Raw genomic sequence first — 15,312 nt, 5'->3', positions numbered from 1 at the left:
AAGCCACAGGCTCCTGGAGTATGTCAGTTCATTTTAGAGTTCAAGTGAGTCATTCTTGAAGCCAAGACTATTGGCCTTTAGGGGACATTGGCCCCGAGCAAAGAGATCCTCTTGTCCACCAAGATAGGGAAGAAAAGCCACTCTCGAGTTCCTGTTGCGGCTCAGCAGTAACGAACCCAACTAGTATCCATGAGCATGCGGGTTCAATCCCTGGCCTTGCTCAGTGGGTTAAGGATCCAGCATGGCCATGAGCTGTGGTGTAGGTCACAGACGGGGCTCAGAGCCCACATGGCTGTGGCGCAAGCTGACAGCTGCAGCTCTGATTTGACCTCAAGCAGGTAACTTCCATATGACGCAAGTGCTCCCCTAAAAAGAAAAAAAAAAAAAAATTCCCCAAGGGGCTCAAAAGAACAATAGACAATACTTTATACTCACGCCAAGAGCCCTAGAATCTCAGATGGCCCCACTTATTCTCAAGATCTAAAATTTTTAGCCACGCCCATGGCATAAGGACATTCCAGAGCCAAGGATCAAAACTGTGCCGCAGCAGCTACCTGAGCCACAGCCACGCAACGCCAGATCCCTAACCTGCTGAGCCACCAGCAAACTCCTAAAAATTTCTCTTGACATGATCAAAACTTATTTTTGAAATCAATAAACTGCCCAAGTTTCAAAATTTAGTCTATGACTCTCAAACAGGCAGATTCCCCCCACCCACGTTTTTCAAGAGGGTAAGAATCATTTACTTGGTATTTGTTTGGAAAAGTAAAAAGAAGAGGACATTTCAAAGACATACCTGGCATGTCTACACCCAACCCAGTTCAACAACCATGGACCAAGAACTTGCCCTGGGCCAAACTCATGGGAATGGGGGAGGGAGAGAACAGTCCAAGAATGAACCAGACACAGCAGCCACCCTCAGAGAGCGTGTGATGCGTTCAAAGAATGAGTAAATAAAGGGATGAGTGATGAACGAATGCGATTAGCAGTAAGTTTGATAGCGATTCCATTCCTTTGCTTAACTGCATTAGTATGGTCCAAAGAATAAGGAGAATATACACTTTTTCTAAGCTTAAAATCTGATGGCTCTTCTTGCTGTCTAATGTGTTAACTGTTTCTCCAAACCCAAACACATTTTTGGTTTCCAGAATCTTTTGCAATATGGGGTCCTCTGAAGTCTCCAATGTCTTTTTTTTTTTTTTTTTTTTTTTGTCTTTTTAGGGCCACACCCGCGGCATATGGAAGTTCCCAGGCTAGGGGTCCAATCGGAGCTGTAGCCACCAACCTATGCCACAGCCACGCCAGATCCTTAACCCACTGAGCAAGGCCAGGGGATCGAACCTGCATCCTCATGGATGCTCATCAGATTCATTTCTACTGAGCCACAACGGGAACTCCTCCAATCTCATCTTGAATGTCAAAGGCAAGGAATCTTCAGATCTTCTGGGGATAGAGTCTTATACTTAATTTTATGCCGTGATGATGCTCTGTCCTCCTGCAGCACCTTGACCAGATCTTTATGTGATGCTCACATCTTCCCCCAGGTGGATGTCATTAGGGTTTTGGATGAAAGGTTTCCATGGATTTGGATACATTCTGGAAGCAAATCATTTCCTTTTTTAAAGGGAGGGAAAAATGCCACTGCTCCTCATGAGGTGTTTGCTCATCTCTTTGTGGCACGTACCCTGTGGTATTTGCAAACCAGGTGGGAGGATAAAGGGCAACGCAGCTGCCGCCCTTGCAGATACCGTAGCCTCCACTGGGGTGTCAAGGTCAAAGCACGGGAACCAGTCCAGGGGTGACCCAGGCCTTGCGAGCGAGGAGGCCAGCACAGGCCACTGTGAGGTGTTCAAAGGAGGGACTTGGTTCAGTGGGGGCGATGGCTGTCAGGACAGGTTTTGAGAGGCAGGAGGGACCTCTCCAATGGGAAAGAACTGGTCCCCCCTCCCAGTGCTCCACCCCTCCCACTCTGAACACCATTTCTCATGAGTAGCTTTGCAAAAGTGGATGTAGATGCAACCCTCTGACTTTGGGGAAACATCTGTGCCTTTGTGTGGCTCGGGGCCTTGAGGTGCATGTACTGCTCTGCAAAAAGCCCTGAGATGTCGGAAACTGTGAGGATGACGTGAAAAGCAGCTTGAAAAAGCTCCCATCCCATCCAGTGACCAGCAGAACCCACCACTACAAGGGCCTCGAGCTCATGATTGAGGCTTCATTATTTCAGTGCCCTGTAATTTCTCCCACCGCCTTTTAACTGGAACAGCTAACTTCGTGCACTTGTGCTAAAACCCTGAGGGACTTCAGGCTATAGAACGCAATCAAAAGACCAAAAGACCAATTAGAATGGTTCCCACTGTCTTTTCGTTTCTTTGTAATCTGAAGTCAATCAATTGTCCTTAGACACTCCCCCCCCACCCCCCGCAAGAAACACAAGTTTGTTAATGCCCTCGGACAAAGAGGCCAAGAAATTCAATGCAGATGAGCAGAATCCCACAGCCTGGAGGATTCGTACAGGCCTCTGGGCTAGGCAGGATTAACGCGCTGGGAGCCAGAATTTTTATGCAGAAAACAGAAAATATGGCACTAATATTCCTTTTGTGATGGAACGAGATGATTCTGGTTAAATGTAGGGCAGAATGTCTCTTTCTGGAGCTCTGAGCACGGGCAAGCACTCAGACTCTGAGTCCTGAATCTCCCGGGACTGGCCACCCTACCCCCACCCCAAAATTCCCTGTCTAGGGCGATTCACCGTTCACCCCAAGCTGAAGCTTTCCCCCATCTGTTAGCAATATGCTTCCAAACTACTTCCCAAATGGCTAACCTCAAGATCAAGAGTTAATTACGAGCGACGCAGATAAAGCCACGAAAATTAAAATTGAACAAATGACAAAGAAACGTTAAAGTTATCCACTCAACTATCAAGTTTAACAAGAAATCCTAAACTTGGAAAACAGTTTTTAAAAAAACAAAAAATAAGCACTCACCATTGGCAGCTCTGGTCAGGGGCCAAACCAAGGAGAAAAAGCTCTAGATATTAAACAGTCCACCAAGCACGGGCGACTCTGCACCTTCTCTAAGGCCTGAGGACTCAGATCTCTAACCAAACTTGCACCGAAGCACTTCTGGGTCTCCAGCTAAGTACCGGGGACTGACCCCCGACCTCCTCATGCCAATGGCAGGGCTGCGCCAAGGCGACATCACAGCCGCCCTGGCTTCTCCCGCTTTCCAGGCCCACGTCTGCTGGGCCTCCTCTTATACCCGCGCCTGACTCCTCACACCACACACCTGTCCACCAGCACGTCCAGGTGAATCCGTTTCTCCTCAATGGGAAACTGCTGAAAACAACCCTCCTTCTGGTACTCCCTCTGGTACCGCCGCGGGCCCGGGGGTACCACTGTCAGTTCCCTGATTGACTTTCACAATTAGATAATACTGTTTATGTAGACATATCAGAGAAGAGGAGAAGGCACCTGGAGAACACACAGTTAGGATGCTGCTGCGCCAGGATTCAAACCCAATTCTGTGAGGCCATATGCCACGCTCTTTCAAGTGTGCGTTCTTTGTGATCAGGGGGTGCTACAAGGCTCCCCCTCTGTAAGGTGTTGGCAGTAGTAATGGGCCACGTCTGTTGTCTGGTAAAGTGGAAAGAGAGTGGGTTCCAGAAAGGAAACCGGATTCCGATCCTGACTTTGCCACTTGCTAGCTGGAAAATCTTAAGCAAATCACCTCCCTGCTGTGAGCCTCTCAATTGTCTCTGTAAGATGGGACCAACCAACACCCACTTCACAGTGTTGTGAGAGTTAAATGCAGTAACTTTGTAGAGCAGGCACCCGATACTCTTTCCCTTCCATGGCCCTGAGGCCCTGTCTTGTAAAGAGACTCTTAGGCAGATATCCTGACAAAAATTTCATTAGAAAAGATACATACACCCCTATGCTCATTGCAGAGTTATTCACAATAGCCAAGACATGGAACAACCTAAATGTCCATCAACAGATGAAAGGATTAAGAAGACGTATAGGAGTTCCCGTCGTGGCGCAGTGGTTAACGAATCCGACCAGGAACCATGAGGTTGCGGGTTCGATCCCTGCCCTTGCTCAGTGGGTTAACGATCCGGCGTTGCCGTGAGCTGTGGTGTAGGTTGCAGACGCGGCTCGGATCCCGCGTTGCTGTGGCTCTGGTGTAGGCCAGTGGCTACAGCTCCGATTCGACCCCTAGCCTGGGAACCTCCATATGCCGCGGGAGCGGCCCAAAGAAATAGCAAAAAGACAAAAAAAAAAAAGAAGACGTATAACAGAATACTACTCAGCCATAAAAAAGAACAGCCATTTGCAGCAACATGGATGCCACCAGGGATTCTCATACTAAGTGAACACAAAGACAAATACCACATGATATCACTTATACGTGGAATCTAAAATATGGCACAAATGAACCTATCTACAAAACAGAAACAGACACACAGACTTGGAGAACAGACTTGGGCTTGCCAAAGAGGAAGCGGGGAGGAAGTGGGATGGAAGTCTGGGTTAGTCAATGCAAACGATTACATTTAGAATGGATAAGCAATGAGGTCCTGCTTTACAGCACAGGGAACTATATTCAGTCTCTTGGGATAGACCACGATGGAAGATATTATGAGAAAAAGAACGTATCTGTATGTATGTCTGGTCACTATGCTGTACAGCAGAAATTGACACAACACTGTAAATCAACTATACTCTAAAAAATAAAAGAGGATAGTTTTTAGAAGTAATCCCAGCATAGGGCTTACACACACGATTCATTTATACACACAACTTTAGGTTAAAGTGAACATCAGGGGCAGCACTGAAACAAATAGATTCCCAAAGGGGGGTAGGGCAGGGTGTAAGGAGCAGAGAATGGAGGCTGTGGGGACACTGGGTTTGGGGAGCAGACTTTAGGTTCTCACCTTTGTAGCCACACAGGCAGCAGCCTCCATGCATGGCACTGGGGATGCCCAGGGCCTCATTTCTTGTGCCCTTGAAGCTGGTGCCTACTTAACATCTCCTCCCACCCCCGGTCTCTCATACTGTGGGTGCTCTTTTCACCGTACGGTGCATCCTTCTTCTTACTCTGCTTTGGCTTCTTGCCACCCTCTGTTGCTAGAGTCTCATAAGCCATTCCTTCCTATCTTGTTGCAAGGAAAGGAGAAACTGGACAAGTCAGTAGTCAATCAGGGTTATTTGCAAACAACTTTTGTCAGATCCTTGATGAAGTGCATGGAGGATTCTGGAAGGGCACTAGGAGGTATATATCAAGGGCTGGTGTGAATTGTGACAAAAAAGTTCTCATGACTCCAGGGGCATGAATGAGTAATGCTGCCAGCTTTTCCTCTGATGGGACAGAGGAAAACCTCAACCCTAGGAGATGACGTCTGCCAGGGGGAGCTGGAAAGAGACCTAGGGCGCTGCTGGTGAGACCCAGCTCTGCCATGAGATCATCACAGACCTTCATTCCACAGCTCTGGTTTCCTCATCCATGGCTTGTGGGGGTGGGACCTGGCTGGTTTTGGAGTCACACAAACCTAGGCTGACATTCAGGCTCCCTGACTTACTTGTTATGCAACTGTGGCAACTTTGTATCTCCAAGTTCCCATGCTCTCAACCATCCAATGGGAATAAGAAACCTCATCTCAAGGAGGTGTTGGAAGATTAAGGGAGGAGGTATGAAAGTACCTACCTTCTTGCACGGTCACTGATCGGTGAAGCTCCCAGCATAGCAAATATTGTGCAAATGCTGGTCTCTTTCCTTAATTCTAACTCTAAATTGCTGTGACCTTGTGAATCCAGGTGCAATGCAATGACTCAATCCCCAATGATCTTACATGACCACCCCACCCCCACAAACCTCAACTATCAAGACCTTGAGGTGCTGGGCAAGTCAATGTGAAAAAAAAAAAAAAAAAAAAAAGATGGAAACAAATGCGAGGCTGAACGGTGGGGGCAAAAGGACCCAGAACTAGGGGATGGTGGACCTGGGGGTGATTTCTAGCTCCCTTAGTCACTAGCCAAAAAACACACAACTTGTGGTCAAAATTTTCTTGCAATTTCTGAGCTTCAGTTTTCTCATCTGCAATAGGGGAATAATCGTATACATAAAAGTGCATTTGGAATCTTAGTGGTCAGGTACCTGCCATGATTCCTGGCGACTGATTTGAAAATTTGTCTAATATATGCATTGGAAAATGTAGCTTAAATGTTTCGAGAGCTGCCTAAGGCGATCTGAGCAGTCACACTAAACTTCAAACTTCTCCCACATCCTCATTTCCAACATCGAATGACGATCTCATAGATTGTTGATGTGCCCCCCCACCCCCACCCCCACCCCCGCCCCAAAGCTGGGCGGGTTTTCCTTTGCAATCCGCAAGCCCCTCCAGTGCCCCACTGGAGTCACCAACTACTGGTGGCCTGATCTTTAACTTGAAAAACAATATGATAAGCCACCCCCTTATTTTAACAGCTAACATAGGGCAGGGCAGGAGGAACCCCCACCCACGCTTGTTCTGAACAGACAGCGTGTTGCAACTGATGTGAAAACAAGATAAGGAGAAACGTCTGTCAACAGACTCAGGCCTCCCCTTGACTGGGCTGCTCTCTGTGTATTCTGTGCGGACCGGGAAGCCGGAGGCCGTGCAGTCACCAGCACTGCTGCTGTGGCCCAGCCATGATGCTGAATGTGGCCTAAGGAAGGTTGGACAACACGCGGACACACATGCAGGTCACGATCTAGCCTTTAGCTGTCTTTTCAAATATATGTATCTTGTGACATAATGCCTTGTAGGAATGTGTCATCATTAGGGTGAAAATCCCACCTGCTTAGAACAGAGGAACTAAAAATCCTTTGGTCATCAAGCTGGGGGCCACAAGCTCAGTGTGTCTGTTCAGTAACTTCCCATCAGCTCTATACTATGGGTGGCTCTGAATGATGCATTTGAAAACTTCATTTTAAACCCCCATTGCAATGGTTTGCAGGAACCAATGAACTGATGCCAAAGTGCTGCAAGGCAGTTCTTTTTTCTATCTTTCCTGAGCATTACTGGGCCTCCAGCAAGAGAAGCACAGTGTAAATGAGGATCCAAAAGACATAGCCAAGGCACTAAGATACATAATACATAAAACATGACATGCAGAAATGCTTCTGGGTAGTGAAAAAAAAATTTTTTTTACAAGAGTAAGAAAGAAACCACAAAGTCTCTTAGAACTACTGACACAGTGACAGTGTTTGAGATGTTTATCAGCATCCACCATCTCTGAGTATCAGTGCTCTGAAAATAATGGAGGGATTACCACAGGAGCCAAGGGGACAGTCCCAGGAGGAGTGGTGGTGTCATCACAACACAAAGCTGAGGGAACGCAACCTGTTTGCAGGCAAAAACCCAGGTGCACACGCTCTCCAGCCTGATGACCCAAGTACAGAAAGTCCTGTCTGTCCATAGGCTGCCAGATCATGCCAGAGTTTCCAGCTCCTTCCAAGCATCTATGCAACTGAGTGATGACAGCTGTGCATGAACTTGAAGGAATAAATGCAAGTTTTGGATTTTAAAGCAATTAGTTGGAAGGGTTTGCCCCCAATTAAGCCCAAGCTAAGTGCCAAGCTCTATGGTAGGAGCTGGGACCTCCAAACCAGCATGATGTACTTAACTTTGGCACCCAAAGACCCCCCATCTGAACAAGGCTCTCAGCTGCTCTTTCTTCCCAGCGCTTACAAGGGCTTCCCATTAGCAAAGGCAGTGCTTCCTAGACTCCAGCCCTTTCTAGATCAACTCGTTAGTTTTGCTGTTATCTGCATCTGTATGCTACTGTATTTAAGGATTTTTCTTTAAAATAACTCATTTATGGGAGTTTCCATCGTGGCTCAGTGGAAATGAATCTGACTAGCATGCATGAGGACACAGGTTTGATCCCTGGCCTCGCTCAGCAGGTAAAGGATCTAGCATTGCTGTGAGCTGTGGTATAAGGTCACAAACACAGCCTGGATCTGGCTTTGCTGTGGCCCTGGCGTAGGCCAGCGGCTGTAGCTCTGATTTGACCCCTAACCTGGGAATTTCTATATGTCATGAGTGCAACCCTAAAAAGAAAAAATAATAATAATAAAATAACTCATTTACTTTAACTCAAACACATTTTAGAGACAACTTGATATGACTTCTATAAGTGGAAAACTAGGACCACTTGCCATAAACAGAAACTATCAAAATGCTTTTTAAAAAGACAAAACAATCTTACTAAATTCTAGTTACACACTCTTGCCTGTAAGAGTTCTGAGCCCGAGGCCTATAGATCTCTGTTAAAAAGAGAGGTTAACAAGTATGAGGGCAGGTATGAAAGACTGATGATCTCGGAGCTGAAACCCTCCCCCTTGTATTCAGAATCAGATAAGGATTCACCCATCACCGTGGGACTCACTCTTTCGTCCTGTCACATCTGCATCCCAACCAGATCAGACACCATGGTTCTCTCAACGCCATCTGTGCTCCCTGGCCCACTTCATGACTGGTCCTCTACCCAGAGCCTAGAATATTCCACAAGAATCCCGGGGACGGGGGGGACTCAGTACATATTTGCTGAATGAGCTCATGCTGGCATATCTTAGCCTCATCCTCCTTTATTCCAGACACACCTATAGGCTTACTTCTCCAAGGACCTCCACGCCGTTTTCCACCTGCACCCTTTGTAGAGTAGCTTTCCTCCTCCCTCCACCTTCCTCCAGCTCGTCTACTCTCAGACCTTCTGGTCTAAGGTCATATCCCTTTCTCTTCATCCTTTGTCCCCATGGTTTGTCCTTAAGTCGTGTCATTGTCCTTCAAGTTTTGCTGCTGAGAGGCACCATCCTTTTCAGCGTGAGAACGGAATGAGAACCCCCATCACTGCGATGATCACACGATAATCACAGACTCGCTTGTCCTTCCCTCTCCATGGGTCTCTAAACTCCTTGAGGGTTGAAAGGGGGCCTTCTATCTCTGGTTTTGAATGCACGTGTCTCTGGCTATTTCCCCATTTGCTCAGGCTGTACGAGACAAATCCTGCCTTTCCCTCCTCTGCGTCTTGGTGTCCATGGGTCTTTGCCCAGTGTCCCTCTGACTATTGCAAACTCCCTTCCATGTTCCTGCTCTGAGAAGCCTTTTGGGGCCCATTCCCCAAGCCAGCTGTGACAGCCCTTCCTCGTCCTTCCCATGACCGCCCCCCGTGTATCTCACGTTTACCTTTGGGTTTGCCCCATCCCAGAGCCGTTCTTTGTTTTGATGCTGCCATGATTCGGTAGACACTGAGCATCTTCCTTTTAGGTTCCCAAGGTCTAGAGAGTGTCTGGTGCATAATTGTTAAACAGTTCCTGAAGAGAGGATTTAATGACTAGCAGGAAATAGTTTTCTATTCACCTCTCTCCCCTTATCAGTTCCAAAAGTCCCTGGAGTAAAAGCAAAAAATATTAAGTTGATTGCTGACATTTATAGAGTGCTTGCTCTCTGCCATGTGCTTTATAAGGATTCTCTCATTGAGTTACCCCACAGCCTTGTGAGGTAATGACGGCTACTGAGGCCCATTTCCAGGGGAGGAAATCTGGGCTTAGGGAGATTGAGTCACTTGTCCAGGGTATGTAAGTGGCCCAGCCAAGACATGAACCCTGAGAAACCCCGACATTCTTAACTTTCACTCTAGCCTGATCTGTGACCTTACTCTGACCTACTGCCCTCCTTGGTGATCAGAAGCCCAGGCCTGGGAAGATGGACCAGGGCCTGCTGTGGGTAGCTTTGAATATACCTCTGAGAGCACAATTAAGCCAGCAGGCAGGCCCTGTCCACAGCACAAGGCCCTGCCACAGAATGACCACCCAGCCTCTTGTTTGAGCCATGGGACTGGGCAAACTCACCCGCTCCTCTCTTACCCAGCGGAGGGCAAATCAGGGCAGCCTTTCATGGATTCCAGAGGTGTCTCTGTTTCATTTGTAAAATAATCCACAGCTTGACAATTGGGAATTTTCTTGCCATTTGGTGGGTGGCTACTGAGATAACAGATGATGAACTAGAATCTTTGAAAGCTCAATAAAAACACTTTTTAAATAAAGATTTTAAACTTTAAATTGACTGAAGAACAAAGTGAGAATCCAGCTGTACCAGGGAGGGAAAGAATCTTGACTCTGTTTTGAAAACTGTATCCTCGGAGTTTCAGCAATAAGGAACACGACTAGTATCCATGAGGATGAGGGTTTGATCCCTGGCCTCACTCAGTGGGTTAAGGATCGGTGTTGCCACGAGCTGTGGTATAAGTCTCAGGCATGGCTCAGATCTGGCGTTGTGGGGGCTGTGGCAGAAGTCGGTAGCTGTAGCTCTGGTTTGACCCCTAGTCTGGGAACCTCCATGTACGTGCGGCCCTAGAAAGAAAAGCAAAAAACTACATCCTCTGCAGCAGAGAAGGGGCCATGGCTGCTCTTTCTTCACTCAAAGTCCTGTGTTGAAAGCCTCAGAGGTGACAAAGAGCAGTTTCCTTCAGTTTGCACCCAAGGAAGTGGGAGAAATGCCACTCGGCTACAGAAGTTTTGGTCCAGAAAACAGTAACTTTCTCCTACAAAAATCAGCTTCAAATATTTGTATGAAATTTAGGAGGGAGAAAAGAAATAAAAACCACCATATAAAAGTGCCTTCCGGCTTCTTGATGATATTAACAGAATCCTCTGCAGGAAAGGTCCAGCCCAGGCTCAGGGCGGAACATACAACCATGTGGTTTCATTTTTCCGGTGATGAACCTCTCAGGAGAAACAGCCCGTTTTGAAAAGAGAGGCAGATGTATCTGGACAACAAGTTAGCCATGACCTTGACTCCTGGGTTTCTTTTCATTTGCTGGAAATAAGCATGATCCAGGGAGAAAAATTCTGGAATGGAGAGGGATCCGGAAGACCTGGGATTTGGTTCTGGCTTTGCTACTCATTTGTTTTACAACCTTGAACAAATCATTTAAATGCTCTGGGCCTCAGCTTTTCACACAAATAAAGGGATCGGGCCCAAGTGTCACCAAGTTTCCTTTTAGCTCTGAAATTTTATAATATCTGCTAACATACAGAGCAAGATGACACATCGGACCCACTAGGACGTCACATCTTAAGGCAAATCCACTGCCAGCAGCAGAGATGATTACGCAAGCCTCGTACACCACACTAAGCCACCATTCCTTGCAAGGCACAAAGATGCAGAGTTCCCATTGTGGCTCAGCGGGTTAAGAACCCAACATGGTGTCTGTGAGGATGCAGGTTCCAACCCTAGCCTCCCTCCGTAGGTTAAGGAGCCAGCATTGCCACAAGCTGTGGTGTATGTTGCAGATGTGGCTCGGATCCTGCATTGGTATGGCCGTGGCATAAGCCTGCAGCTGCAGCTCCGGCTTGACCCCTAGCCCAGAACGTCTATGTGCTGCAGGTGTCACTATATAAAAAAAAATTTTAAGTCCCAAAGAGATCCAGCATTGTGGTAGGCTGTGGTATAGTTTGCAGACACAGCTTGGATCCTGTGTTGCTGTGGCTGGAGTGCAGGCTGGCAGCTGTAGCTCCAATTGGACCCCTAGCCTGGGAACCTCCATATGCCTCGGGTGTGGACCTAAACTGCAAAAAAAAAAAAAAAAAAAAAAAAGCACAAAGACAAGGAATAATGGGACAAGGATGAGTTTCAGAGGGAGGGACAATTTTACTCAACTCTCACTGGCTCCCATAGGCATGTACTTAAATCTGACCAGCTGCTGGGCCACTGAGTATGCAGGTGCATTAGAAACCCAGGCTTGGCCAGGATGCTCGGGACAGTGGTAGTCTGGGGACAGCACGACCCCACCTATGTGGCGGTGGCTGCCTTACCTGATGGGCTTATGAGGCTGAGCTGACACGCTGCAGGGGCTTCCTGTGTAACATTCTTTCCACTGACCTTCAGATAGGCTAACACAGTTAAACCACACAGACCTCGAAAACCTTGAGAACATAATTCTGCTTTTTTTGTACTTAACTTAGGAAAATAATCAGATGCAAAGTAAGCTAATTGTAATAGCCACTGTTTATGGAGCACTCACTCTGTGCCAGGCACTGTGCTAAGTACTTTATATGTATTATTCTATGGACTCCTCATGGCAGTGCTTCGAAATGGGTATTATTATCCCCCATTTACCAAAAGTGAAAACCAAGGCTCTTCATCTCACTCTGCTATTCAGGACACAGAAATTTTCAAAAATAGGGAATTGATTAAATGGTGTATTCAACAAATGGAATTCTAGAAATGTATGAGATATCATGCGAGAATAATTAATGATAGAAAATGTTTGCAACTAATTACTAGGTAACAATCCCAACTTTGATATATAATGATATATAATATAGTATTGTTCTTCTTTGTATTTTTCTATATTTACATACTAAGTATATATCAGTTTTTAAACTGTGGGGCTATTTAAAGGCCCATCACAAATAAGCAAATCCCATCCACATCCCACTTGGTGTCTGGATTCTAGAGCATCTTTCAAAAAGATTCAGTTTCTATACAATAAACATCTTCCCAGTTAGAACAGAGAGGTCCCCTCAGCTGCTCCCCTTCTTCCACAGGCATGTGGTGCATGAGGGTGGGATTGAATAGACTTTCACGGCAGAGGAACAGTTTCTTTAAGGTTGCGGCACCTGGGACACCACTCGGCCCAGATCACTATTGCCCCAGAGAAGCCAGGCAGTGAACCCAAAATGAAACCGCCAAATAAAACAAAATTCATGAGCACTCTCTGCTCCATTATTACAACCATTGCTATCGTTATTTCCAATAGTAGCAGTTGTTTAAAAGAGGCATTTGTTATCAGGATAGGGAGGAGGCATTACAGCGTTGGATTCATGGCTTGGAAAATCCTCTCTGCTTGGAGACCTGGGAGCACGAGGAAGATGGTCGTGGAGAATTGGCAAGACTCTGAGGTGTAGAAGAAAGAGCATGGGCTCTGGCTTCAGGCAGACACCAATTAGAATCATAATCCCATTTACTCACTGAGTGACACTGGGCAAATCCTCACCTTTCCCATCTGTAGAATGGGTTTAAAGGGGCTCTTGAAAGGGATAAAGATAACATGTAAAAAATAGGAGGAAACATGCAGTTAGTGCTTAATGTCTTTCTCCCAGCCCCTCCTCACCCAGCCTCTCCCCATCACAAGTTCCGAAATCGTCCCCCCAAAGAAGAGCAGAGCACATAGCTTCCCTTGGAAACTCAGCGTGGTGAGAGACCTTCTCAAATGGAAGCTTCATTTGAGTCAAAGCGCCACACCATCTCATCAGTCATCATGGCCACAGGAGATTCAGGCAGGATCCCACACAGAGGGCACACCACCATGTAACACACACCTGGCTAGGCTGTGACCTTATCGTACTTATTAGACATTCCTTGCATTGAGGCTGATGGTATCAAGACCACCTATCCGTTGTATGGCTTGGGATAAACTTTCAACTTTTCGTATGTATTGCCCCTCATCTCACCGGAGGTATAAAAAATAGGAGAGAGCTTCATTTTACTTAAGGAAAAGTCGGGCTCATTCAGAGAGCTGATCTGTCTGAGATTAGTTGGCACAGGGAGTGGAGGTGGGGGAAGGAGAGAATTAAGGGAGGAAGCTGATGCCTGTACTAGTTATTCTACTGAGGCATTTTTGGCAGAAGAGGGAGAAGGACACAGAATATTCTAGTCTCTACTCTCCTGTCAATGTCCACCACCCCCAGCTCTACTCCTGTGCCCAGGTGGCCTTTCCTCCAAGGCCACATTCCCTCCCTGTACATCATGGCCAAGCCTTACTCACCCTGCACACATCCACCCCCAAATGTTTTATTGTTTCCTGAACCTCGAGACCACCGCAGCACCATTTCGACCTCTGTTACACATGGACCATTGCAGTCAGGGGGCCCCCAGTTTCCAGGAGGGGAACCAGTGCTCCCAGCTCTGGCCCTGAAGTCAGGCAGGGCCCTGTGCCTCCTCAGAGTGGACACGAGTCTTGCTGCTTCCTAGGTCATGTGTTAACCAGTTTCTCTGACTTGGCACAACTCAGCTCTCGGTGGGGGCGGGGGAGTGTGCTTCTCCTGGATCCCCTTAGGCTTTGTCTGCCTTTCCACTGGGCATATAAGCAGCCCCGAATATTGTGTGCCCCCTAAGGGTGAAGTTGGGATGGGACTTCCCCAGGAGGGTTGCTGGGGGCCTGGGAGGAACCCTGCTCCTGGTAGGTCTTTGTTTTCCATGAGCAGAGGGGAGAGAAGGGCCTGGTGGCCTGCAGCATGCTGCACCGGGGGGACCCTGGTTTAAGGCCCAGGAAGCCTGGGGTGAGTGTCTGCTCACTCTGCCCTGCGACTTTATGTCACTCCCTCAGCCTCCCAGGGCCCCTGTTTCCTCATTGATAAACAGTGGGAACAGTATCTGTTCCCCCTTCCCTTTAACAGGGCTGCTTTGAAGCTCAAGTAGGACATTAAAAACAGAAATGCTTTGTAAACTGTGGTACATTGTTACAACAGAGGGGCCATTGCTATCATGAGGATGTGTCTGGTCAGGAGACCCCGCATGTTAACAAGCCAATTTTTTTTTCTTTTTCTTTTTAGGGCCACACCTTTGGCATATGGAGGTTCCCAGGCTAGAGGTCCAAGAGGAGCTGTAGCCACTGGCCTACACCACAGCCACAGCAACACAGGATCCGAACCACGTCTGAGACCTACACCGCATCTCACGGCAATGACCAATCCTTAACCCACTGAGCAAGGTCAGGGATCGAACCTGCATCCTCGTGGATGCTAGTCAGATTTGTTAACCACTGAGCCACGACGGGAACTCCTAATAACCCAATTTCTGCTTATAATCAGGAGTGCTCGCAGGAGGAAATGTGGGGAGGGAAACACCACCCCAAGTAAGAATAGGGAGTGGACAAAGATGAACATACTAATTAATTAATTCTGGAATATTTCTGGAGCGCATGCTCTGGCCAGCTCTTCTAGACAGTAGCATCAGGGTGAAGGAGGCAGAAAGGTCCTGACTCTCAGGAAGCTGTATTCCAATAAGAGAGTCGGCAGAGAAAAAGCAAGCAAGCAAACACAAAACAAGCTACGTCGAGCTCCCACAGTGGGCACACATAGGCTTTTGTTTTCCCCGTTTTCCTGTTTTGAAGCTGCAGCCCTGTTGGCTGCAAACTCAGTGTTAATCCAGGGAGAATACTGGCATGAGTGAAAGAAAAAAGGTAGGGTCTCCAGCAGGACAAGATACACAGTTTCAGACCAGGGGCACGTGAAGAGATGTTGGTTCTTTATATTCTGGGCAAAGTC

General features: G+C 47.3%; 1 protein-coding gene across 4 annotated transcripts in view; it reads right to left on the bottom strand.

Moving 5' to 3' along the window:
* Positions 1-15,312, bottom strand: part of UBASH3B (ubiquitin associated and SH3 domain containing B) — a 141,671-nt gene that overhangs the window by 98,587 nt on the left and 27,772 nt on the right. The window contains exons 1-2 of one of the 4 annotated variants that reach the window (XM_021063020.1): positions 9,227-11,302; positions 8,430-8,535 (exon numbers count right to left, since the gene is read on the bottom strand). The exons of 2 other annotated variants lie outside the window; for them this stretch is intronic. In XM_021063020.1, coding sequence (XP_020918679.1) covers positions 8,430-8,491 — 62 coding nt within the window. In that variant the 5' untranslated portion in view covers positions 8,492-8,535; positions 9,227-11,302. Of the gene's footprint in view, positions 1-8,429; positions 11,303-15,312 lie in introns of those variants that run through there. One more of the 4 variants, XM_021063019.1, reaches the window with a different exon arrangement.

This window comes from Sus scrofa, chromosome 9 (genome assembly GCF_000003025.6).
Source record: "Sus scrofa isolate TJ Tabasco breed Duroc chromosome 9, Sscrofa11.1, whole genome shotgun sequence".
NCBI lineage: Eukaryota > Metazoa > Chordata > Mammalia > Artiodactyla > Suidae > Sus > Sus scrofa.
This window is presented reverse-complemented; position numbering and strand designations above follow the sequence as displayed.